Source organism: Meles meles, chromosome 6 (genome assembly GCF_922984935.1).
Source record: "Meles meles chromosome 6, mMelMel3.1 paternal haplotype, whole genome shotgun sequence".
In the NCBI taxonomy this organism is placed as follows: domain Eukaryota; kingdom Metazoa; phylum Chordata; class Mammalia; order Carnivora; family Mustelidae; genus Meles; species Meles meles.
The window spans coordinates 90,830,118-90,856,723 of NC_060071.1; the positions used below are offsets into that span (position 1 = coordinate 90,830,118).

At 34.8% G+C, this 26,606-nt stretch overlaps 1 protein-coding gene across 7 annotated transcripts in view; it reads left to right on the plus strand.

Moving 5' to 3' along the window:
- MIPOL1 (mirror-image polydactyly 1) overlaps positions 1–26,606 on the plus strand; it is a 328,041-nt gene that overhangs the window by 271,057 nt on the left and 30,378 nt on the right. For all 7 annotated transcript variants that reach the window (XM_046006980.1, XM_046006981.1, XM_046006984.1 and 4 more), the window contains one exon: positions 7,336–7,566. In XM_046006980.1, coding sequence (XP_045862936.1) covers positions 7,336–7,566 — 231 coding nt within the window. The remainder of the gene's footprint in view (positions 1–7,335; positions 7,567–26,606) is intronic.

A 26,606-nucleotide genomic window follows, 5' to 3' on the forward strand; every position in this document is an offset into this window, starting at 1 on the left:
TACGTGAAGAATCTAGAAAGAGAACAGAAAAATAAATGCAAAATAAGCAGAAGGAAGAAATGATAAAGATAACAGAAAGAAGCATATAAGAGCAGAGAAAAGACAGTTCACCAATATCAGGAATGAAACAGAGAATAACACTATAGAATTTACAGATACAAAAATAAGGATTACTGTCAACAACTCTACACACATAAAAATGGCACAACTTTAAAGTAATGGACCATTTCCTCAAAAAAAAATGCACAAATTTTTGATACATGCAACAAAAAATTCTTGATACATGAATCCCCAGAAAATTATGCTGAATAAAAAAAAGACAGTTCCAAAAGCAACCTTTCCATTTATAAAACATTCTTGAAACAACATTATAGAAATGGGAAACAGATTAGAGGTTAGCGTTTAAGAAGTGGAAGGAGTGGTGGGGAAACATGAGCGATCCTTGTGGTGCTGTAACTGTTTTTTGTCTCGACTGCATCAAGGTCACTATCTTGGTGGTGCTTTTATACTATAATTTTATAAAATATTACCATTGTGGGAAAGTATGTAAAGGACAACAGGGATTTTTCTGTGGTATTCCTTGCCAACTGCATATGAATCTACAATGATTTCAAAACAAAGAGTTTATTTTTAAAATATCCCCAAAAAGTAATGGAATGAAGTGTGAGTAAAGGTAAACTAGGAACATATGGAGCTGTACCTTAAGATACAGAGAAAAGGAAAGGAAAGAAAATTGATGTGATCCTGTTATAGTACTGGAGGCCACTTGCTCAAATAGAGAATTTAAGCAACAACATTCAGTAAATAACTTTTTGTATGCCTTCTGTAGAGAAGCCACTGAGTTAGGCCCTAGAAGGAAACAAAGAAGAATAAAACATGGTTCCTTCTTTCAATAGTATTAGACTCTAGTAGGAAAGAAGACAAGTATATAATAACTACAGAGGATAGTAGAAAGTGATGAATATAATATAAGGAATGTAAAAAGGGTATGGGAGCTCAGAGGAAGAAGTGTCCCCTTGGGCAGGAGGGTATGGGGTGTAACTTCGTGACAGTTGTTGCAGTCTGGATCTTGAAGCGTGGTGATGGGGGAGGGAAGGGAAATGTGAAGGCAACAACGTGAGCAATAATGCAAAGGGGAGAGTGTGATGACATTTTCAAACAACAATTTATATTTCCATTTGGTTAGAATAAAAAATTTTGATAGAGTATGTAGGATGAAATCTGAAACGTAGAATAGAATTTTGGACTACCTTGAATGTCAGACTAAAACCTGGGACATCAACCTAGAATTCTGTATCCCAGAAAATTACCCTTCAAAAGTAAAATAAAATAAAGACTTTCTCAGATAAACAAAAATCAAGGGAATTTGTCACCAGTGCACCTGTTTGCAGAAAATGTTAAAAGAAGTTCTTCAGAGAGAGGGCAAATCACAGGTCAGAAATTCAGATCAAACTAATTGATGAAGTAAACCAGGAAGTTAAATACAGACACTATCCTCTCAGAAAATGTACACTTACGATAGGATAGCACATACTTCTGCCTTTCATACTTGCTTGGTCTTTATTTATTTTAATTTGGTAAAACAAGCCAAACCTGCCTCTTTTTTTTTTTTTTTTCAGAATGATTTAAGAATGTTATCAGTAAGTGATAAAGGTTAAGAAAACTAGTTATTTCTCCCAATTCATGAAAAACCTGTAGAAACAGGCAGTTGTTTTTCATCAAACTATTTGCAAAATGTCTGAGTATTGTATAAGATATCATTCAAAATTAGAGATAAATTATTTCTTTTAAGAATTACACAATGTAGGGGCGCCTGGGTGGCTCTGTGGGTTGGGCCTCTGCTTTCGACTCAGGTCATGATCCTGGGATCTAGCCCTGCGTCCAGCTCTCTGCTGGGCGGGAAGCGTGCTTCCCTGTCTCTTTCTGCCTGCCTTTCTTCCTACTTGTGATCCCTCTCTCTCTCTCTGTCAAATAAATAAATAAAATCTTTAAAAAAAAAAAAAAAGAATTACACAAGGTAAGTGCCCGTTCTTTACCAGGTGTTGTGCTAGGTATTTTCACACAGCTAGATCACGTTATTTTATTCTCATGTGAACTCCATGAAATTTTTCCCATTGTTCTTGAGTTGATGAAATTAATACTCAGAAAGGTAAATTATCTTCCTAAGTTCATACGGAGTGAATGACAGGACTGAAATTTGAATCTACTTCTTCAAAGTCCAAAGCCAAAATCTTTGCATGTACACCAGGTTTGGCATTTTTGACACATTAGACTGTCCCCTGCAATGGAGGATGCTTAGCATCATCTCTGGCCTCTACCCACTAAATGCTGGTAGTACTCCCCTCCTCAAGTTATGACAGCTAGAAATGTCTTCAGATGTTGAAATGGCCCCTGAGGGACAAAATTATTTCTAGGTAATAACTGTTGGTTTATACTGTGGTAGCTCACCTCTAAATTTTTAATTTGAACATGTGTATCCAACTAAAGCAACATATATAAAACAATTGATTGAGCAATTACTGTAAATAAAAGAAGAATGAGCAGAAGATAAGTGCATATTGTAGGATGCTGAGTTAAGTGACTCATGAAGGATTTAAGTTAATACCTGATCACGGAGACAAAAAAGGAAGCCCAGAAAAGGAGCATTAACACTTGGTATAAATGGAAAAATACTAGTTGCAAGAATAAGCTGAATCCACGTGTGACATTACAATTGAGAGAAAGCAAGTTCTGCAAGAAGGAAAGCAGATAAGCTCAGGAGAACATAACTATCTGCAAGCAAAATGTAAAAGTGGGTCATAAGCTTGATAATTCCAAGGTAGTTTAAGCTGAGGCAGTTCAGAGGGTCAGGACTAGGAAAAGTCACGACCATGGACTTGAGGGAATTGAAACTAAGACAGAAACCACTCCAGAGGGGGTGGGGGGATTCGGAGAACCTGGTGGTGGGTATTAAGGAGGGCACGTATTAATTGCATGGAGCACTGGGTGTGGTGCATAAACAATGAATCTTGAACACTGAAAAAATAAAATTAAATTCAAAAGAAAAAAGAAAAAAAAAATAAACCATCCCAGAAAGGAAATCCGTTACATGCTGCTTACTAGTACAGTGCCCCACCAAGGGTATTTTCAACCCTCGCCTGCTGTCGGGCTCAATGTGGTGAGCAGCATAAGAGGCAATGTATGGTCTCATTTGCTTTGGATTAGAATGATAATATGAAAAATTACCAAGTAAAAATATCTTCAAAGTCTCACTTTCTATAATAACAAAAATTAAAAAAAGAATTACATCATTTGAAAACTGTAAGAGTGAGTGGAAACCTTGCAGATATTACCTCATTAATTTCATGATAAACCTAAATAATTGCCATTCTTTGTCAATACTGGGTGAGCCACAGGCTTTGGAACTTCTAAGAGCGATTTAATGGCTTTTTTTCTGCTGTTGTTTTATCATTTTTTCTTACTAAAATTCAAGTATTTTCCAATACAACATCATTTAAGACCAATAAATTGTAATTCTGGTGCCATTGCTAAAAATGCATCTGAAAATCAATAACTTTGAAAAGAGGTTAAATGTGATTTGACTCTATGAAGAAAGCTAAACAAGGTGGCCCTAGGGAAGAGCACTCTGAGGGAAAAAAGCAATATTAAAACAAAAATACGCTCTGAATGGTAGAGATTTATATATGTTAGGAATCTAGCCCCTCTGCTTCATCTTTATTCTGATAAGAAAGTTTCCTTAGAAATGTCCACATTTTGATTTATTGAAGTTATTAAGGAATGTGTCCCAATTTTTAAAAATTGCCCTTTGTAAATAGAGTGTAGAATTGGGAAGTAGATCACAAGATGAAACTGAAAAAAAACTACAAATTATTGTAAGTTCTAAGAAGAAAAAGACTAGGGTCATTGAGACAGAATAACAAAGAAGGAACACCAGAATTTAGATTGAAGCATCATAAAAGCTTTATCTGAGAAAGCAGTATTCATGCTGAGACCAAATGAATGGGTAGAAGTTTGTCAGGGAGAGGAGAGAGACATTAAACAAATGCTTCAAGCAGGAAAAGCTTGACATACTTGAGAAACTGAATGTCTGGCTAGAAGATGAGGAGGAAAAGAGAACAAATGATACAGGGCTCTGTGGCTCATGGCCAGCTGGGAGGAGTGTTTCACCTTTCAGCCCAGGAGAAAGACTGTGGGTTGAGATTCTGGTTCTGTTAGCTGTGTGAGATTAACTAAAATATTGCCCTATGTTTGCTTCAATTTCCTCATCTGTTAAAAAAAAAAAATTGATAGGACTTCTCTCATAAGTTGTTGTGAGGTTTAGTGAGTTAAAATAGACAATTTGTTGTTATTTGTAGAGATTTATTCCGAGTGCAGTGAGACGGCACTGCAGGATTTTAAGTGGCATTATCTGTTTTATTGTTTTAAAGCATCGTTCCAGCTACTGCTTCTGTTTGAGAAAGACTTGATGGGAATTTAAAGGTTTCCAAGGCATTTTGAATGATGAGTAGTGTTTTGAGCTTGAAAGTTAGGGATCCCAGTCACAGGTCCAACTGAGAGAAAAATGAGATATAAATTTGAAAAAAAATTAAAGGATAGACAACCAGGAAGTGATGAATGATTAGAGAATTAAAATTGGGATACCATGGTTTTAATAAAGGTGAGATTTTAAAAACTGAGTCACTGCTTCTTAATATTTAATTGGCTAGAGTGTACTGAATAGTGTCATGGACATGGTAGACAAATGCAGAATTCCCAAACGAAGCTGTCCCCTATGAACTTTAAAAGAGACCATATGGGGATGCCTGGGTGGCTCAGTTGGTTAAGCAGCTGCCTTCGGCTCAGGTCATGATCCCAGCGTCCTGGGATCGAGTCCCACATCGGGCTCCTTGCTCAGCAGGGAGCCTGCTTCTCCCTCTGACTCTGCCTGCCACTCTGTCTGCCTGTGATCCCTCTCTCTCTCTCTCTCTCTCTGACAAATAAAAAATAAAATCTTTAAAAAAAAAAAAAAGGATACCATATGCATAAGGGTAAAACATAAAGGAACAGTTAAGCCAAGATTTTTTAAAATAGTATACAAAAAGCATTGCCATTAAAGAAACAATGATTAATTGGACTTCATTCATATTAAGAACTTAATAGTCATCAAATGACAATATTAAGAGAATAAAAGTGCACTGCCCCTCCTGTAAGAATGGCTATAGTTTACCAGTAGGGAGAATACTTGAAGGGAGAATGTAGAGTAATTGTGACTCCCATATACTGCTGGTGAGAGTATAAATCGGTAGGACCACTTTGGGAAACTCTGTGCAACATCTGCTTAATCTGAACATACATACACCCTATAGAGCAGTTCTTACTTCAGAAAGGAGTACTTATGTCAATTATATCTCAGAGAAGGGGGGGTGGCGATGAGTACTTAGGTCCATCAAAAGATAACGTACAAGAATATTAATAGCAATAGAGGAATGATTAAATGAATTGTGGTATATTTATATAACAGAATACTTCATAGCAATAAAAGCAATGAACTACATGCAACAGGAGGATGAATTTCATAAGCCTTATTAAATAAAATAAGCCAGATCAAAAGTTCAAAAACAGACAATACTAATCTGAATAGAGGTTGAATAAGTGATTGCTTTGGGAAAGGGGAATTAACTGGAAGGGAACAGAGGGGAATCTTCTGGGTTTATTACATATTTTGTTCTTTACATTTTGTCAAGCTGAATATTTTGGATTTGTGTACTCTGTGTAATTTAAAATATAATTAACAATTAAAATGTAAGTAATAATCTTTTAAGTGTAAAGAACATAAAGAGACTTTTTTTTTCAAGCTTTTTTGTTTTGTTTTTGTTTCTTTCTTTCTTGGATCTTTCAAGTAGCCAAAGAGGTGGCTTGATGGAAACGAACATGGAATAAGAGGAATCAGAAAGTGTGAAAGAACATAAAAAGAATAGGGAAATGGGCAAGAGATGGCAGCCTTTAGGCATATGGATTGGTCGAAAGAACTTAGAAACAATGAAATAAGGGTTAGATAAACAACAAGGTGAAAACCATAAATAAAGATACTCTTTCTTTGCACTCTACAAATACGACACTAAACACCTTTCTTATTTTTATGTAGTAATCAACTGACCATAGTTTAGTAGCGGTCATTCTTCGTAAGAACTAATTTAAATCTTGAAATGATGTCTTTTGGTATGCTAACTGTCCCTGTTTCATGTTCTTCTTACTTCTGTGTGATACCTTCTACAAAGTGAGCACACTAGAGGGATCTATAGGTTACTTAAACAAAAAGAAAAAGTGTATAATTACTTTGGTTTGAACAGTTTTAAATAAACTATCAGACTAGATATTCAGCCAGTGCTAAAGTTCCCTGACTAGCTTTTTGAAGCTTTCAGAATTATATTACTTTCTTTCACATCATCAATCTGTATTATATAGTTAGGTTGTTTTACTTCAAGTCTCCCATCGACATTTCTTTTGTATGCATATACTGAAATGATTTTATTTAATAAAAAAAGAACATCTCCTGTGTGGATTTTAAATTTCCCTTATTAAATATTTATATTTTCAAAATGTCTTTATTTAATTGAGTGAGGCGCGTGGTGCCATTTCAAAATAACCTCAGGCGGTAGGTGTAATGACATATCAAAGATTTGACCTTTAGCATTTTAGGGTTCTATTTGTCTGCGTTTTCTTCTGCATTCATTTAGTCTTAATTTATATGCTATTTTTCTGTATGACTTAATGAGTGGATATATTTGGCATGAGATTCATTAACAAAAAGAAAAGATATCTGAATATGTATTATTTCTGTGCAGTCGGACTAGTGATTTTAACTTCATTTATATCTGTGTATGGGCTGATCGGTGCTCATACAGCCCTCATTGATTCTCATTAAGTGCTCAGCTGAAGAAAGCCTGAATCTGCTAAACTAATGCCCATTCTCTTACTTCTCACTTCTTCGCAGTTAGCTTGTTGTATTTTATTTACCTAGAGATGCTTTATTTTCCAATTCTCCACTATTCCTTTTAAAGAAAATTGAATTAATATTTACACTGATGTAATTAATTTAACATCTTGCAGCATCTTCTTGCCTGTTTGGGTAACATCAATGATCATTTGGGTAGCTTTCAGCCTAGAAGCAGAGAAATAGAATAATTATCAAGGATAATATTGTGATATAAAAATTATTTTTATTTACCCATTTAAGTGGGTCTTCATTGATTTTTAGAAATGGGTGTTTCTTATGGAGATTTTTGTTAAATAGATTATTGGTCAGGAAGACTACATAATTTATGTTTCAATTATTTATTTTTATGTTTTTCTCAGTTTACACAAATCTTTATCCCAAGAAGAAAATCTGAAGGATCAGTTTAACCATACTCTTAGCACTTACGAAGAAGCTTTAAAAAGTAGAGAGAACATTGTTTCCATCACTCAACAACAGAATGAGGAACTGGCTACCCAACTGCATCAAGCTCTGACAGATCGAGCAAACATGGAATTAGAGCTTCAGCACGCCATGGAGGCCTCCCAAGCAGCCAATGACAAAGTGCAGAAGTAAGTAAAATGATCTTGCATGATTTCAAAAGCATGAAACTAAACAAAACAAAAACACCTTTTTTGCAGCTAAATAATAGATTATTTATTAGTCATGCTGTTAATGGTTTATGACAAAAGTAGATTGAGCCAAATGGACTTTTTTATTTTTTAGATTGCCCATCATGCCCATAGTTGAGGGTCAAAAAAGTCATTCACTTGGGAATCGTGGTTACTGTTGAGGGCAAACCACTTTTATTTAATAACTGATCTTCATTAGTTCCTGGAGGCCATACCATTAAAATCCTTTCATGGGTAGGTAAAGTTGTTGGCAAGGGGAAGAGGCAGTCAAGTAACCAACTTTACTCACTTAGCTTTGTGATAACTCCGCTTGGGTTGAGATCATCTGTGACTTTGCAGTCTGAGACCTCTAGGCACATAGAATAGTTACAGTGGACTTAATTTGCATGTGTTGTTCTTCTGAAGTATTCAGGGCAGCTTTTCACAGTGCATAAGTACATTAGTTTATTTTCGATGATCTTTGCATTTTTGTTAAAATTTAAATAAAGCTACAAAAACCAATCAGTCCTTACGATAGCCAGCAAAATGTTAACATAGGGCATATCATACAAAGAGATCATTTGTTAATTTAAGGGACTTGAACACTGTAGCAGAAATTTCCTAAGGCAGCTTTAATGGAATGGAACTTGTCATTTTAAAATAATCCCATCTTTATGTGTTGTTAACAGCATTTTGTCATTCACATACTTAATTGCCTTCAGTTCCTAAGACATAATTTTTCCTTAATTTTCCTCAGTCTCACAATATGAAGTAGTGCTAACTTCAAAATTTCTTACTTCTTACCACTTTTTTATTTGAAAATATATCATCTCAACTATTTCCCCAGTGTCCCTGAAATTAGGTTTTTGAATGGTATGCCAAGGTCAGGTAAATCTGTAGTTAAGAACCCTTTTAAAAATAGATCAGGAATTATGCATACTAAAATCTTTATATAATCAGAGTACCTTGAAATTTATGATTTATAGTAAGCATTCTCTTTTTTATAGGTTTAAAGATTAAGTTTATGTTCAGTCAGAAACTATATCCAATTATTCACAATGTACATTAACTTTCTAAAAACACTAAGATACATAGGTAGGTCTCATTGCATTGTAAGTTACAAATCAGTACCTTTTGACAGTCAGGATCTGTTAGCTCTGTTTGCTTAAAGTCTACAAATAATTACAAATATCCATGTTTTCTTTACATGTAATTCTTGAAATTTATTTATTTATTTATTTATTTTTTTTTTACAGATTTTTTTAAATATTTTATTTATTTATTTGACAGAGAGAGAGGTCACAAGTAGGCAGAGAGGCAGGCAGAGAGAGAGGGAGAAACAGGCTCCCCACTGAGCAGAGAGCCCGATACGGGGCTCGATCCCAGGATCCTGGGATCATGACCCGAGCCAAAGGCAGAGGCTTAAACCACTGAGCCACCCAGGTGCCCCTAATTCTTGAAATTTATATACCTGACTAAAGTTCCCTAAAATAGTGCTTCCCAGAGACCAATTAAATTTCTGTAAAATCTTTGGAAATGTCAACCTTTTATTTTTTAGATCTCATCAACTATTATTATTTTAGAAAAAATAATTTTAAAAATACTTTGTATTGATATAGAAGTATATCAGTATTGAAGTAGAAAGATCACCTCAGATAATGCGTTAAGTTGAATAAGTTTAACCTTTTGAGAAACTTACACTATTTTCCTAGTCTTCACATTTAACCATTGACAGATCAAAAGGTTTTAATGGAATGACACCAATCAACGGACAGAGTTTAAGTGAAACAATTATGTCATTTAAATGTTAAATTTCAATTTAAATGTTGAATCTTTTATTCTTACTTCCAGCAATAAGACCTAGATGAAATACGATGAGGCTCTCCTTTTTGTATTCAGTTCGCTATATTTTTAGTTGCCCTCAATGGGGCAGTGTACCTTCATTGCAGTTAATGTGGGCATCAACTTACTTTATAGCATTTAAGAGGCTAACCTTCCAGGAAACCAACTTAAAAGCCTTTGTTAGATGCTATTAGTATTCTCCATATAATCTGAAATTACTGTTAGTAGCAATTTTTTTTTTTTAAAGATTTTATTCATTTGACAGACAAAGATCACACAAGTAGGCAGAGAGGCAGGCAGAGAGAGAGGAGGAAGCAGGCTCCCTGCTGAGCAGAGAGCCCTGATGCGGGGCTCGATCCCAGGAACCTGGGATCATGACCTGAGCCTAAGGCAGAGGCTTCAACCCACTGAGCCACCCAGGCACCCCAGTAGCAATTATTTTTGAAGGTCCTTTGTAAATATGTCAGTATTTCAGGCAGTAACTACAGTATGAACTATAAAGGTGCATATTTCCCCTTTTCCTTTCACAACTAAATTTCTTGAAACTATATCCAATTATTCACAATGTACATTAACTTTCTAAAAACACTAAGATACATAGGTAGGTCTCATTGCATTGTCAGTTACAAATCAGTTGAATAACTGATCTATATCCAGCATCTAATTTTTTCAATTCCGTTTACTCCGGCGCTATTCAGTACACTATGGCTAGCTTTTGTACTGAAACAGTTCTTTTTAAGATTATCAGCAATTTCCTGTTAAATTCAGTGGCCCATTTCTAATTATATTTTTATTATAAAACTAACATATGATCATGGTAAACAATAAGTAAAGATGCTTCCATATCTTTGGTAATAAAACATAGTGGTTTAAAACTCAGAATCTGGATGCAAAGTGCATAGGAACGTGAACTTGTACACTTTATTTTAAAAACACTGTGCTGCTGCAGATAATAATATAGGGTTAAGAGCGCCTGGGTGGCTCAGTGGGTTAAAGCCTCTGACTTCGGCTCAGGTCATGATCCCAGGATCCTGGGATCGAGCCCCGCTCAGCGGGAGGCCTGCTTCCTCCTCTCTCTCTGCCTGCCTCTCTGCCTACTTGTGATATCTGTCAAATAAATAAATAAAAAATCTTTCTAAAAAAATTAAAAAAAAATAATATATGGTTAGTAATACTCCCATTCATAATGTTGTAAGAATTAGATGAGATAAACATGGAATGCCTTTAGAACAATGCATCTTGCATCGTCCCTCCTTGTCTTGCAATTTCACTCCACACTGTAATATCCCATTCTTCAGAAGGGACTCTGTCTTTTCCAGACCAAATACCTTTATATATGTGGGTTCCTCTGCTTAGAGCCTTTTACCCTTTCCCTCATGAAAAACTTCCTCATCCTATGAGATTCAGTGCAGCAGAGAGGATAGAGGCAGGCTTTGTAGTCAAGTCCGAGAGACCCGTATTTCAATCCCTGCTTTCCTACTTATTACCTGTGAGATTTGGGGCAAGTTACTTAACTCCCGGAAGCAAAAGTTCCTCAGTTGAAAAATTCAGACAGTATTACTGCCTTCACAGGCAGGTTTGGTATGAGTAATAGACTGGATACCATGTAAGATACCTAGTTCAGTGCCAATTACTTTATTTTCAGCATGTTATAAATTATTAGTATAATCATACTCATGCAACTAGCAAGACTAGTTCAAGTGTCTCTTCTCTACAAAGGCTTCTTCAACTTCCTAGAAAGTTAAGTATCACTCTCTTCTCTGTGTTGTCATAGTATGTTTGTTAAAGATTCCTCCCCTGAAAATAAAGTCCTCGCCATTCTCCTGTATCTCCCATCTCAGTAATGGTCTTCAGCAATTTCAGCACTGTCTTTATTCCCTCACTCTTTCTGACTTTTCACATTCACTTTGCCATGAGTCTCTGGTTTTTCTGCGCTGCCAAAGAATCACCTGATTTCTTCTATTCCATCCTCACTTGTTAATTGCATTAATTCAGGACCTCATCATCCTCCAACTAGTCTGAACTCATCACAAAACTAGTTTACCTGCCTCTAGCTCCCAGGTATGTCTTTCTCGCTGCCACCAGAGGGAAGTTTTCTAAAATGAAATCAGGTTCTATTACTTCCCTTCGAAATCTTTCGGGGCCCTTCCTCCCTACACGCTAAAGCATAAACAACTGAGCAGGATATATGAGGCCTATCACCTTTCTGGCCTTCTCCCATTCCCTGGTATTATTTCCTCCCACCACCCCAACCACAGTATCTCTACACAAGCTATTTCTTCTTCTTAAAGCATATTCTTCCCTTCTAGTACCTAGTACCTCCCTTCTAGTACCAAATTTTTGTTTCTCCTTAAAGTCTAGTCTTAATGTCATCTCTGTGATATTTCTTTTTTTATTTTTTCATAGTACCTAATCCATATCTTTGTTAAAAGTCTCAATCATCTAGGTGTTAAAATTGCTTTATCTGTTTTCCTGTCTACTTCCTGCGAAATTACCCATCACTGAGCATTCTCAAGACATAAACAGTGTTCCCTTCATCTTTGTATCCATATCGCTCCAAATATTCACACAGATGCCTGCTATAAAGTAGGTACTGTGTAAATACTTATGAACAAATGAACTAGAACAATTTAAAAGGTTGATGGGGGGCACCTGGGTGGCTCAGTGGGTTAAAGCCTCTGCCTTTGCTCAGGTCATGATCCCAGGATCCTGGGATCGAGCCCCGCATCGGGCTCTCTGCTTGGTAGGGAGCCTGCTTCCTCCTCTCTCTTTCTCTCTGCCTGCCTTTCTCCCTACTTATGATCTCTGTCTGTCAAATAAATAAATAAATAAATCAAAAAAAAAAAAAGGTTGATGGGATGACAGAATAAAGTAAAAGCTGCTCAGGTCAGGAATACACAGGAAAATTTCAAATCTGCTCTAATCTGCTATAGGCCCTAGGTAAAAAAAAATTTATCCCAACCCAGTACCCCATGCTAGTAGAAGAGTTTCATAGAAAAGTATGACTTTTGTGGCCAGTCCTGCCTGCCTCCCTCACTGGCACCACGACTCCTGTGGTCTCTGACTTTCTAGTGGGCTTTTAACCCTTTTTCTATGCACCAGCTTCCATCAAGTTTAATTACATTTAAAAGATCTGAAAACTTCAGTAATGGTAGAGAGACTATATGCTATTTCTAGTAATTATAGAATTTTAAATTTATATTTTATTTTCTTTTAGAGTCAAACGAATTTCTTTTTTCTTTTAAATAAGATTTTATTTATTTATTTGACAGAGATCACAAGTAGGCAGAGAGGCAGGCAGAGAGAAAGGAAGGGAAGAAGGCTCCCTACCAACCAGAGAGCCTGACGCAGGGCTCGATCCCAGGACCCTGGGATCATGACATCAGCTGAAGGCAGAGGCTTTAACCCACTGAACCACCCAGGTGCCCCGAGTCAAATGAATTTCTTAAAGTTTTTTAACCTGTGGGAGTATTCCTGAAAAAGAAAGTGGTGCAGAATTGCCATCCATAAGCTAGCCAATATATATAGGTAGAAACACTGATAGGAGAATGTGTGAAGAATGCCAGACCTCATTGTCCAGAAATTGCTTCTTAGTCCATCATAAAGCCTAAAATTTCACCAGTGGAAATCCATTTCCTTGGATTAAGCAAGGTTAAGGTACCCTTATTTCAAAAATGTGTATGTTTGTGGAAGAACACATTGTCATTTCGGTTTTAGGTTGCTCTTTGGCTGATCCTGCATGCACTTAGTTTTGGTGAGCTATGTGAAGTAGAGGGAACTAAAGAGCAGGTTAAGAGCATAGGACCTTGTAAGAGAAACTTCTCTTAATGATTCTGCTAAGGACCATCCATAATCCTTGTTTATTAAAGAGAAAACTGACACACAAATCCATTAAGGGATATTTTTATCATCACGAGAGATTTAAAACTCTGTTGTTCTTTATGATATATTTTATTTCCCATTTGTCTTTCTGTCTATAGATATGGTTCTTGTGGCTTAGAACACAAGGTTTCTGAAGGATTTTAAAAATATAATTGACTATACTTAACATACCTAAGCTACACATAATTACTTAAAAGTATTTACAACTAGGCTTATAAGGTTAGAAGCTCTCAGAAGCTTCTAGATTTTACAGTAAAGTAACTTTTGTCACATAATCATCTTTACTATGGGCCAGATTTATACTGATATGATTCAAATCCCTCATAAACCATAACTATATAATAAGTAGATCAGACAAAAAGACAAAGGACAAAAATTCTAAACTTTTAAACATATTTTCAAGAAAGAATGTATCACTATCTAAAATTTTCTTTCTTGGGGTGCCTGGATGGCTAGTTGCTCAAGTGGCTGCTTTCGGTTCAGGTCATGATCCCAGGGTCCTGGGTTCAAGTACCGCATTGGGTGCCCTGCTCAGCAGGAAGCCTGCTTCTCCCCCTCCTACTCCCCCTGCTTGTGTTCCCACTCTCACTGTGTCTTTCTCTGTCAAATAAATAAAATCTTTAAAAAAATAAAAATAAAATTTTCTTTCTTTTCATACTTTAAAAAAATCAGTTACTTAAAATTTACTTGTGTTCTCATTTCTAATTGCATAATTAAAATATAGAAGAAGGAGGAGGACATGTAAGCTAACAAGAAGTCTTTCCTGACTCTTGGTCAAATACTGATTTCTATGAAGAAGTTGAGGTCACAAAGAAATTGTGAATTCTCAGCCTGGTTTCCCTGCTGATGAGGACTGTCTATAGTTCCCTTCGAGGTGTCAGGGGAGTCGCCATAGTGTCACACAAGGTTTCTCAGCGTAGAGCAAACATACTTTCCACAAACTCAGCTGCTTAATCTGTTTGCAGGTTGAATTATAAAACAGGGTAGATGACTCTGAGTGCTGGGAAGGGGAACAGAGCATTTCCACAGTTTCTTGGTTAAAAACAAAAACAAAAGAAAATGCCTTCTTTTCATCAAAAGACATCACTAAACTTTGTAGTTTTGTTGCTGGCTCTGGAATCTGATTTTAACCATAATGAAAACAAATTGTGGCAAATTATCCTTACATAGTTAAATACAAAAGGTATTAAAATTTTATTGCCGTTTCACTAAAATTCCTCTGCTTCTTGCCAATTTTACCTGTGATTTTTTTAAAATAAATTCTTGGTTGGACTTTAAGTAGCAAGACAATAGTACAGATGTCTGAACACTTTATAAATGTTGATTAAATCAAAGAATAAGTTTCACAATTCTCAACTCAACATAAGGTATAAATCACTAATATAAAGTTGAAAATTGATTTTGATTTATTAATATTATTAATAAACGGGAAGATTTAAAACTTCTGGAAATTGCTCTTCAAAATTTATTTTGTGTTTGAGATTTAAAAGCTCTGTGAAATATCATACATACCTCAGCACATAATGAGTCAAATAATTTATTTGGGATAATTTGTTTTTGTTTTTGTTTCTTTAAAGATTTTATTTATTTGTTTGACAAAGACACAGAGAGAGAGGGAATACAAGCCGAAGAACTAGGAGAGGGAAAGCAGGTTTCCCGCCAAATAGTGAGCCTGATGCGGGACTCGATCCCAGGATTCTGGGGTCATGATCTGAGCTAAAGGCAGATGCTTAATGACCGAGCCACCCAGGCACCCCTATTCAGGATAGTTTATGTACAAATCACTTCCCATTCAGCTCTAGAAGGCACCTTCCAAATCTAGATCCAGTTAGATATTGTCATTTATAAGTGGAAGATGGATTCAGATGACTCCTAAGCAGTCATTGTAAGATGTACAGCATCTAACATGCTTAGTTTTTATTCTTAAGCACATAATATGCTTTTTAAGAATTTAATATTCTGGATTTGTAAATCATGACACATTTTTAAATTAAATGCCTATTTAACTTATGAAATACAAGTCTTCTTACACACTATCAAATAAGTATGTATTTTATAAAAAATTTAATTCCATTATATATTTGTATAGTGGATGATCTTTCTCATCCATTGAGTACATAAAGTAGAGTTCTTTAGAGCTACTTTTATTATATATATATATATAGAGAGAGAGATACCTATCATATTTCATAGGTAAGTATTATATTCATTTCTTTATAAAAACTGAAGAGTTGGGATTACACCTTTATCTTTAGGGAAAGTCTCACTTTGAAACAAAAACAAAACATGGTGTTAATTTTCTTTTTTTTTTTTTTAAAGATTTTATTTATTTATTTGCCAGAGAAAGAGCACAGGCAGGCAGAGAGGCAGACAGAGGCAGAGGGAGAAGCAGGGTCCTTGCAGAGCAAGGAGCCAGATGTGGGGCTCGATCCCGACACTCTGGGATCATGACCCGAGCTGAAGGCGCCCGCTTCACTGACTGAGCCACCCAGGCGTCCCACATGGTGTTAATTTTCTATGGCATTCCTCTCTACTAGAGGATTAATGTAGGATTATTGGAATTGAAGCCTAACCCAAAACTTGAGAAATTCTAATGAAGTGGAAAGTAAAGGATGCAGACTAAGAAAAGAAATTTTCTAAACCTAAGAATCTGCATTTTCTCTGATAAGTTCCCTTGTATAGTTAATTTTTTGGAATGAATCATAAGGATCATGAAAGTAAGGACTAAAAAGTTAAATTGCCACACAGCTGCTTAGATTTGGTCTGCTTCTTCACTTCAGAACCTATCTTCAAATAGGTGATCTAGAGTTGAGCTAATACACATTTTTGCCTACTAAGACAGATAAAACATGTTTCAAATGGGTACAATGGAAAGGGATGAAAGTAAAAGAACAAAAGAATAAAATATGGGAGAGATCCATGCCATTTCAGTTTAAGACCAAATAAAATGTAGGAATTTTTGATGTTTTTCATTAACCCCAATATTACAGTAATTGAAAGAGGTAATGTCCATATTACATTAGGAGAATTATAGAATCCAGTAAACAATGATCAAATATTTTTAACTAGAACTTGACAGGTTAACATAAAAACAAAAAACAGGAGTTCTTTGCTCCAGAAGCATTCAAATGTGATTTTCACACATTTATATGAAATGTGAGTTCCTTAGAATGGCCATATGATCAGACAAGCATCCTTTTCCTTGGTTCTGTTCTAGCTCCAGTTAAAGCCTTCTTACTGTTTAGTCCTTGACAGGCTACAGCGCTCCCAGGTACTTCTGTGAAGACAGGAGAACTCATTCATCCATCTTACCTGAGCATAGTTTTAGAAATGATTAAAAGAAGATATATAAAGTGATTTTAACTTTCTTACTTAATAGCGCTGACCACCAGTGTACTTTAGACTACTCTTGTAGTAATAAAGGGAAGAGGGAAGCTATTGTAAAAATTTGATTTTTAAGAAATTTTCATTATTCCTGCTTGGATGTTGCTCAGCCTCATTATGCTTGACAGCTCACTCAGAACCTCCTCCTTTGCTTTCCCTATTCTTAAACACATAGAAGAATTTAATGTGATGTAGCTATCTATTAGTATAGAAAGGTCTACATTTTTATATAAATCAAGGTCTGGTGTTTTTTTTTTTAATAAATCCTCAGTATACTCATCTAAAATCTGGTATATACTTCCTTACTAGGTATAGCTTTTATTCACAAAATGTAATTAGAAAAAACCTAAGTTGAACACAAGAATAAGTAGAGATACCAATTTTATTTGGATTCTAACATTCCATGCTTGATTATTTCTCCCCACTAAGTCAGGGATTTTCCCATATGCGTATTTGGCCCTCAAAATATACAGAATAAAATAATTTTTCGTGGGGCCTGGGCAGCTTGGTTAGTTGAGTCCAACTCTTGATCTCAGCTCAGGTCTTGATCTCAGGGTCACGAATTCAGGTGCCACGCTGGGCTCCACACTGGGTGGAAAGCCTACTTAAAAAAAAAAAAAAGAAAGAAAAGAAAAAGAAAGAAAGAAAGAAAGAAACTTTTGTTTATTTCAGTGAGCTTTAGCTGGCAGTAAAATCATAAACATTGTCCACACATAAACTTCATTCTTGATCATTTATAGTTAAAAAAAAATCATTCTATAACAATACATTATGTAGTAGCAGCAGAAGTGATCTTCTTTCTTCTTCATATTGTTATATATTCTCAGGCAACTCAACAAATAGGTTTTTGTTTTTGTTTTTGTTTTTAGTTCTTAACCTAAGTATAAAGAAAAAAGGGTTCCACTACTATCAATTACTTTGCCAGGTGTTTCTGTATAAAGATTGACTAAAAGTGAAATTAAGGAAATTTAAAAAATAAATAAAAATTTTTTTAAAAAGTAATTAAATACTCTTAAAAAAAAGAAAGAAAGAAAGAAAAATAAGGTTCCAGAAATTACATAGTGAACAGTATTTTGGAACTTACTAAACTTAATAATTTTAATATTTTAATTGTTTTGGTATTTATACCATTCAAACTAATAGTCCTTGGGACATCATCATCTTTTGACTTTTTCTTTTGCTGCATTTAGCAGTATCCTGAAAGCATATGAAAGCATATATTATTTCTCTTTATGTTCCCGTTTGCTGTTTGACAAGCTACACAATGGCAAAACATTTAAAATCTTGAATTATCTTCTTCCTGAAATTAATTTGCCTTCTGAGCCATGTATATTTCACATCAGTCTTCCAAGAAGTTCTCTACTACTGATTGGAGGGCCTAATCTTTCCCAGAGTGGTAGGAGTAGCACAGTTCAAGAACAAGAATGAATCTCTGTATAATCACACCACAATGTGAGGTGACCCTGAGACAGAGAACTGACCAGATACACATATGGGTTTTAGGAAGACTTTCTGATGCTCTTTTTTAACACAGCTGTGAGAAGAATGTGGCTAAGACCCAATAGTCATTCTTGAGTAGAGCTGGCAAAGGAAACCATGAGGAGAAGAGAATTTAACACATGGGTGTAAGAGAGCACGGCTTCATTGATGCGATCTGAGGGGAATGCCTAATGACTGGAAGAATCAAACTTGGCAATGAAAACACAAAGCTCTTTTCATCAATTCAAACGCAGACTCTAAAGCTGCAGATGGTCACCTCGAGCCTTGTCTATTCAGTGTGAGGTTTTATAAAATGGCACTTTGGTGAATACTAATAGATCAAAACAAAGATTTAATAACGTAAAGATGTGGTGTTCATTTTTAAATGAGTATACAGGTCAATGTCTCAGAAAAGGATAAAAAGAGTACCTTTTATATGTGGGTCTAAAGTCTTTTTGTTATTTCTCAACTTCAAAAATAAATGACATCTTTAACATACAGATTGTGTTTTATGGAAAAGAGTTTACATTATTAAAAAGAGACCAAAATCAGGGTTTATATTTACATTTACTGATTTCATTGCTCCTGTTTGAGGATTCTCAATTTATAATGTCTGTTAAGGTCATCCTTTAATATTTCCTTGAAGTCCACTTGATAGGATAAATATATATTACCATTCTCAAGGATAAATCAATCTAATTAAAAATTTAGGCCAAAATATTTTATACTTGAAATAGAACTTTTTTCCCTATCTTTTCAGAGAATGCTAAGAGACATTGTTTAGTACAAAGGAAGCCTTTGAACTTTAATGCAGCCTTGAAATTACATTTTTGCTACTTTGTGTTTGATTTTCTACAATTTTACAAATTCCTAATAATTGCTTATATGTGAAAAGGTAACTCACTGTATTCCAACTTGTTACTGCTTACATAACTGAATCATACTTTGAATTAAAAAATGGTATATTTTTCCAGAATAAATTACATTATTAGAGGTGATTAGCACTTTATAGTTTATAAAATTCTTGAGCTAAACCCCCCAAAATTAAGCTTTATTGTCCAAAATAGGCTTAACATATGAACTTAAATAACTCATGAACTTAATAGCGTTCATATCTCTACTACTTGTGAAGTGAATATAATTAGTAAGTCTGTATGCCTAATACTTTTTATCTAATAGGTGACACTAATATATAATAAATTAAAGCATTAGAATTGAAAGTTGAAGGGGAGGCAACTTACTATCTAGTAGAGATATCAGTGTCTAACAGGACTCGTGACTGTCATTAACTGAGTATGATGTAGAAGTCATGAAATTGTGTTTCTTCTCAGTGTTCTCAACTAGAAGTAGAACTAATATACTTGCCCTATACTTCAGAATACAGATGTGAGGCTCAAATAAAATGCATGTGCATTAAAATATTTTGAAAAGTATAATGTACTCTATAAATATAAGACATTGACTAAAGAATATGTTTTAATAATAAATGTTATAAAAATGTTTTAAATAAAAAATTATAATCACCTTTTGGGAACTAGAAATAGTAAGTGAGAAAAATAATAAATTTAACCTCAGAGACATAAAATAAACACCATATAACTTTGGAAAAAGAGATTGTTCACAAAGATCTTGGAAACTGGAAGTAAAAAGGATTCTGTGCATTTTCATACATTACTAGTAAGAATGCAAAATAGTAAAACCCCTGTGGAGGAGAATTTGATAATATCTAACAAAATTAGTGATGCCCTTACACTTTGACTAAGGAAAATTGTTTCTAGGAATCCATCCTGAATATATACCTCCGTGAATATGAAGCAACGTAGGAATTACAGGATTGGTTTTTTTGTTCATTTGCTATTTAAAGATTTATTTATTTACTTGAGAGAGAGAAAGACACTACAAGTGGGAGGAGGGTGGGCAGAGAGAGAGGGAGAGAGGATCTCAAGCAGACTCCATGATGAGTGAGGAGCTAGATTCTGGGCCCTGATATCAGGACCTGAACTGAAACCAAGAGTTAGGCTCAACCAACTGCACAACCCAAGCATTCCTACATGATTGTTTTTATTTATTTGAGAGAGAGACAAGGATAGCAACAGAGAGCACAAGTGAGAAGAGCTGGGAGGAGAGGAAGAAACAGGCTCCCCGCTGAGCAGGGAGCCTGACCCGGGGCAGGGGGTGGGGGGGACCTCCATCCCAGGACTCTGGGATCATGACCTGAGCCGAAGGCAGACGCATAATGACTGAACCACCCAGAGGCCCCAGGATTGTTTTTAATAGCAAACAAAAGAAATTCAAGTAGGAGAGTAGTTTAATAAACTATGACATATTCGCATAGTGGGACACAATGCAACCGTGAAAAAGAGAAAGGAAGGAAGGTCTATAAATGGATACTGAGTGATTTCAGGACATATTCCTAACTGAGAAAAAAAAATCAAGTACTTATAATATCCTACCTTTTATATGAAAAATAGGCATAAAAGTAATAGGAAAGATAAACCCACAACTAATGAATTACTGGCTTTTGGAGGTAGATGGGAAAGAGATAGCTCCTAGGTCTGGAGAAGGGAAAGTACAATGAGTCTAGAGTATCCTTTTGTACCAGCAAGCAAGTACTTGTACCAGAAAGCAAGATTAATGGGGTCATGTCGAAAGGACACAGGAGCCAGCTTAGAAAGGTTCCCACTGACCAAACTGGGCACAAATTTTCCTTGGGAATTTTATCAGTATCAGAAGATACTCATCCTTTCTTTATTTAAATTTTGATATTTTGTTTATGAAGAAATATTTTTGTTGGGAGTCCTGGGTGGCTCGGTCAGTTAAGCGTTGTTCATGATCCCAGGATCGTGGGATCAAGTCCCCCTAGCTCCTTGCTCAGCGGGGAGTCAGCTTCTCCCTCTCCCTCTGCCTGCTGCTTCCCTGCTTGTGCTCCCTTTCTGTGTCAAATAAATAAATAAAATATTTAAAAATTTGTGTTAACTTTACTTTTTTAAAATATTGATTGTAATATTATTTCATTTTATTAGCGAGGTTTTTTGTACCCCCTTAAATTTTTCACCTGAAGTGAGTGCTTCACTCATCTCATCCTAGTTCTAACCCTGAATAGTCCATAAAAGGTGAAAAAGACACTGCTGGAGGAAAAAAGAAAACACTCCTTGTTTACCCTTATTTAAAAAATAAGAATGAAAACTTACTAAGTTACCCTAGCTTGTATGATTTCTCCTGACTGGTGTTTCATATTCAGAAATGATAGTGCTGTAATAGAGCTGAAGAACTGTGGTTCTTCCACCCTGTGGAATGTCACCAGGTTTTTCACTGTATACCATCCAGAATGTCTACCATTGTCTGAAATGTCTGTTTCTTATGTCACTACCCACACCACTTCTGTCAACTGTTGCTTTATCTTTATTTTGATCATCTGTGTAGATCAGTCATCATATCTATCAACAGTGGGGTGGTCCTGATTGCAGTCTAGACGCGAAATGTTGATTTCAATTTGGGAATGTATGGTTTTTATGAATCAAACATAACTCAGGTAGAGAAAATTACTGTGACGATGCTAGCTTAATAAGTTGAATATTACTTTTACTTTGTAGGCCCTTGGCTTAGTGTGAAGTTTGAAGGTGCATTGAATATTATCTCCACTAGTTTCCCAAAGGATGTTGCCAGTCTTTTGAATTAAACTTGAATAAGGTTGATTTGTATTCCCTGTTAATCAAAATTTGAAATGTTGACATTAGAAAATTTCATTCAGTGCTAATTATATATGACTTTTATGAAAGTTAGGAAGGAAAGAATCCTACATTTTAAAGTTTAGTATCAGCCTAAAGCCCTATGAAAACAATAGTGAGTAGCTTAATAAGCCATCTTAATAAGATACCTTAATAAAACTAACCAGTTATTCTAGCTTGCTATGTTTCACTTGGCAGTATGAATATCGGTGACTTGCTTCTTCCATCATTAATTGAAACTTTTCTGGGTTTAAAATGATGAAAAAACTCAGCAGTGTTTCCCAGCCTTTCTTGACTCTTGAATCCCTTTGGTAGTAATACATATTCTCTAAGTAGAATTGTGAGCATCCCTTTTGGTTGATATAAGAAAAAGAAGTTAATTTGCATTGATTTATAATTTTATTTAAGTACAATCTTTAATATTCATAATATGTATCACCACATGATATTTTACTTACTTCGACCATATCGGAAATAGCATAATTTATTGAGTTTTATTATGGTGTATTGTTTGGTTTAAGGATAAATACATGTTAAAAAGTAGATTAAAATTTAGTAATATTAAATAACTGCTTGTGAGATGATATTTGGAATTCTTAACATTCTACCTTTAAAAGGAAATAATAGAGGTTTCTCAGCATCCATTTGCTGGAATATTTCCACAAATAGCACATTACAGATATTTTGGTCTTTACTTCCATATAAGTAAAGACTAATTAAGTTTAATTATTATTCCAATATTTTTTGTCCTTAACTTTGTTTTCTTTAAGTCATACCTACGAAATAAGGTGATATGAGCAGTTTGATCAAAAGAGCTGGTGAAGAGAATCTTGAGGTAAATTTATAGATTTGTGCCCCACATTAATTTGTGTTTCAACATCAGTATACTTTCTCCTTCCTCTAAGTATTCAGTTGTCCCTAAAGGGTGGAAATTAAACAATTTACAACTGAGAAGAAAAAAATAGAGTCAAAAACAACGTGTTGACCGGCTATGCTCAACTGAGGGATTAAGTCATGAACATGCTATGTTGATCTTTGCTTAATCTCCACCACCTTGCTCAATCATATGTGCTCACAAGTTATCAAAGTAATCCACTTTAAAAGGCAAAATGAAATAACATAAAAGGCAAAAATGTTTAATAATAATTTTATATTTTGACTTCAAAAATGGAACTCAGACATTACCACCTTTGACTTACATGATCTATGAATTTTTTAATTACAAAAGGAACAAATGATGCTTTAGAGAATTTCATTATATAGTTTTCACACCTTTTTTTATTCTTGTCAATTTTAACACACTTTATATTGTTTACAAAACATTTATTTTCTCAAAAAATAATTTTAAAATGCTTTCATTATTTATCAACCATCCCCCCAAGACAAAGTCAAATAAATTACCTGAATTAGTTAAATTAGGGTATAAATTATTGAAAGAAAAGAATTCCTTGCTAGAAAAGTATGTTGGAACACACTAAATAAATGTTAATGGTTTCTTTACATATCTTCAAATACAAGAACTTTTTCAAAAAAGGAAATTTAATAGTTCATTATAGAATAATTAACTGTATGCTTTTAAAAATTAAGTAAATGTTTTTCTCATCATGAGCAAAGTAAGACCTGATTTGCTTGTGTTAGTGGACTTACTAAATATTAGTCTTTGCTAATCCAGCTTATACCATTTATCTTTCCTATGCCGACACTCTGATTTTTTGCTCTGCATTATTCTACAACTTGCTGCTATGTGATACTAGCCCCAGAGCTAACTTTTCCAGTTTCTGAGTATGCTTAGTATATTCTGTAACTAATAAATCAATAAAGCCTTTTTGTAATGTACAAACTCCTATCTCCTTGAAGCAATTATAAGCAAACTGTAAATGAACACATGAGTCCAAGAAAATATGCTGTGATTATATTGACTCTGAAAACATTTGTCTTTTGTAGAATACAGCATTTATTGTATGGTATAAATTGGTCATAGTGTTGCTCATAATTTTTTTTAATAATAAATCCAGTGAATAGTAAAACAATAAAAATGTTTATATCCTAGGAATACACTTTAATTATTCTGAGGAGCTACATGTTAGTGGTATCTTTGAACAAATTAATAAATATGAATCATATTTCTTAGTTAGGGAATGAAACTGAGACCTGTTAATAAAATTTTTATCCTTAGTAATGAATTTTATATTGGTTTCATATATTTTCTGTATCATATTATGATAGATAGCAAAAATGCATTTAAAACTTTTAGATAACATTTAAGTAACAACTTAAACACTATAAACTCTACATTGATTAGGTAAATGTGTTTGAAAGAGAATAAGATGAAAGCATTAAAGAATTTACTTTAGCAATCATGTCATCTTGTTCATTTTTAAATAATTCTTGCTTAATACAATGTTTCATTACTGAATGAAATTTGATCAAGTCTAAGACTGTACTTTTATGATAAAGCATAGCTTTGATACTGTTTTCCTGAAAAATTTTATTCCTTTCAGAAATAGCCCTTTTGCCAACTAGTGATTGATTGTATTTTTTATTGGTTTAATTGATGTAGCTGTCCTAATTAGTTATTATAAAGTGAAAACCTAAATATAAGCCATTATATTTGGGTTGGTTGAGGAGGTAAACAGATGAATTATAATAGCCATGCCAAATATAAACGTATTTTTTTTCTGATCTCAAAGCTGATGTATTTCATTCTAAATAAAAAAGGTGAAAGAGAACATTCCTAATGAATGAAAGGCCATCATGTAAATATTTTCCCAATTATAATAGCACGATCTTGAACAATTTTATTCATGTCTTTATGTCTATTCATGTTCTTTATGTCTATTCATTTCTTTATTCAACAAATATTTTTTAAACAGCTACCATACATCATGCAGTGACAATGTTAGGAGAAGAAGATGGGACCAGAAGTATAAGTGGTGATTGGCCAGGCGAAAAGCTTCCATGTGGAAGCCAAAGCAAAGAACTTGGCACCTTTTATACATTGAAGGAAGATATTTGGGGCCCGAAGGCAGCTTAGAACATAAAAGGAGGATGGAGTTCTGTGCAGTCAGAGTTTGAAGAACCTCGAGACCCTTGTTGTTTTTCTCCAGTAGTTTCCATCTTTAAATTTCATCTTACAAGCGTGGAAGTCATTGATAGATTTTAATCAGAGGGCATGTTCTCATTTGCAATTCTAAAAGATTTAAAGGCTGCTTTGTGAAGAATAAATTACAATGGACAAAAGTGGAAGTAGAAAGACTCATTAGGAAGGAATGGCACTGGGGAGAGACTGTAGTGTCTTGGACCAGGGGATTGTCCTTGGAGATGGAAAGAAGAGGGACTTGAGAGCTTTATGGCATCCAGAGAGTAGCCTTTCTGAATGCGATGCAGGGTATCAAGGAGAACTCCCAAATTTTTGTTCTGAGCAACCTGATAGTTGGAAATACTATTTATTAAGAATGGAAAGACTAGAGGGAGAACAGAGTTGAAATGGAAAGACATTTTTAAAAGTTTGAGTTGTGTGTGAGATATCAAGTAAGTATCAATAGTATCCTTATTGATATCTTATTCTCTCAAAGAAGGACTTACCCTTATAACAGATAATCCTTCAAATTGTGAATAAGTCCATTTAAGAAAATACTTGGGATTTATATTAGTTATATTTATTATTTAAAAAATTCTAATGAAAAGAGAATAACCTGCAGTTCTCTTGTATGCTAATTGTACCCTGAGACTATATAAGGCCAGCTAACGTCCTGTGATGTGTTTGATGTCTACAATACCAGGCATGATCCAAGAACACTAATTGGTATATTTTTTCTTCCAATGGCATAGATCACTTTTATCTAAAAGTTTTCATTGAACCATCTTGCCAAGAATCAGTTTAGGTTTTAAAACTCTATGTCATTCACACATATGTCAATATTTTGTGCCAGAAATCTTCTTTGCTATTTGTATTTCCTGCCAATAATGAACTGGTATTATATGAAAAGATAAAATGGATACATGTTAACCAGACAGGTATGTAATTTGAAACCATAATTTCATTTCAGAACAAAAAAATGTTTTGCTTTTGAGATTTATATTCATTTAGTTTTCTATTGCTATGTAACAAACTACCCCAAAATTTAGTGGATTAAAACAATTACTATTTCACCGTTTCTGTGGGCCAGGAATCTTAGTGCAGCTTAACTGGGTCCTCTAACTCCGAGTCCCTCACAAGTCTCCATCAGCTCAAGGCCTGACTGGTAAAGCTCTACTTTCTAGGTAATTCACATGGCTGTTGTCAAGATCAAGTCTCACAAGCTGTTAGACTAAGGCCTCAGTTCATTCCACACTCAAGACCTCAAGGCCAGGGTGCCTGGCCAGTGGGTTAAAGCCTCTGCCTTTGGCTCAGGTCATGATCTCAGGGTCCTGGGATCGAGCCCTGCATCAGGCTCTCTGCTCAGCAGGGAGCCTGCTTCCCCTCCACCTTCTCTGCCTGCCTTTCTGCCTGCTTGTGATCTCTGTCAATTAAATAAATAAAATCTTTAAAAAAAAAAAAAAGACTTCAAGGCCTTTGGTTCCTTGCTATGTGAGCCTCTCCACAGAGCATCTCACAGCATAACAGGTAGCTTTATCCAAACGAACAAGTAAGGAAGCAAGAGAGAAAGAGAGTAAGTTAGCTGAATGGAAGTCCTAGCCTTTTGT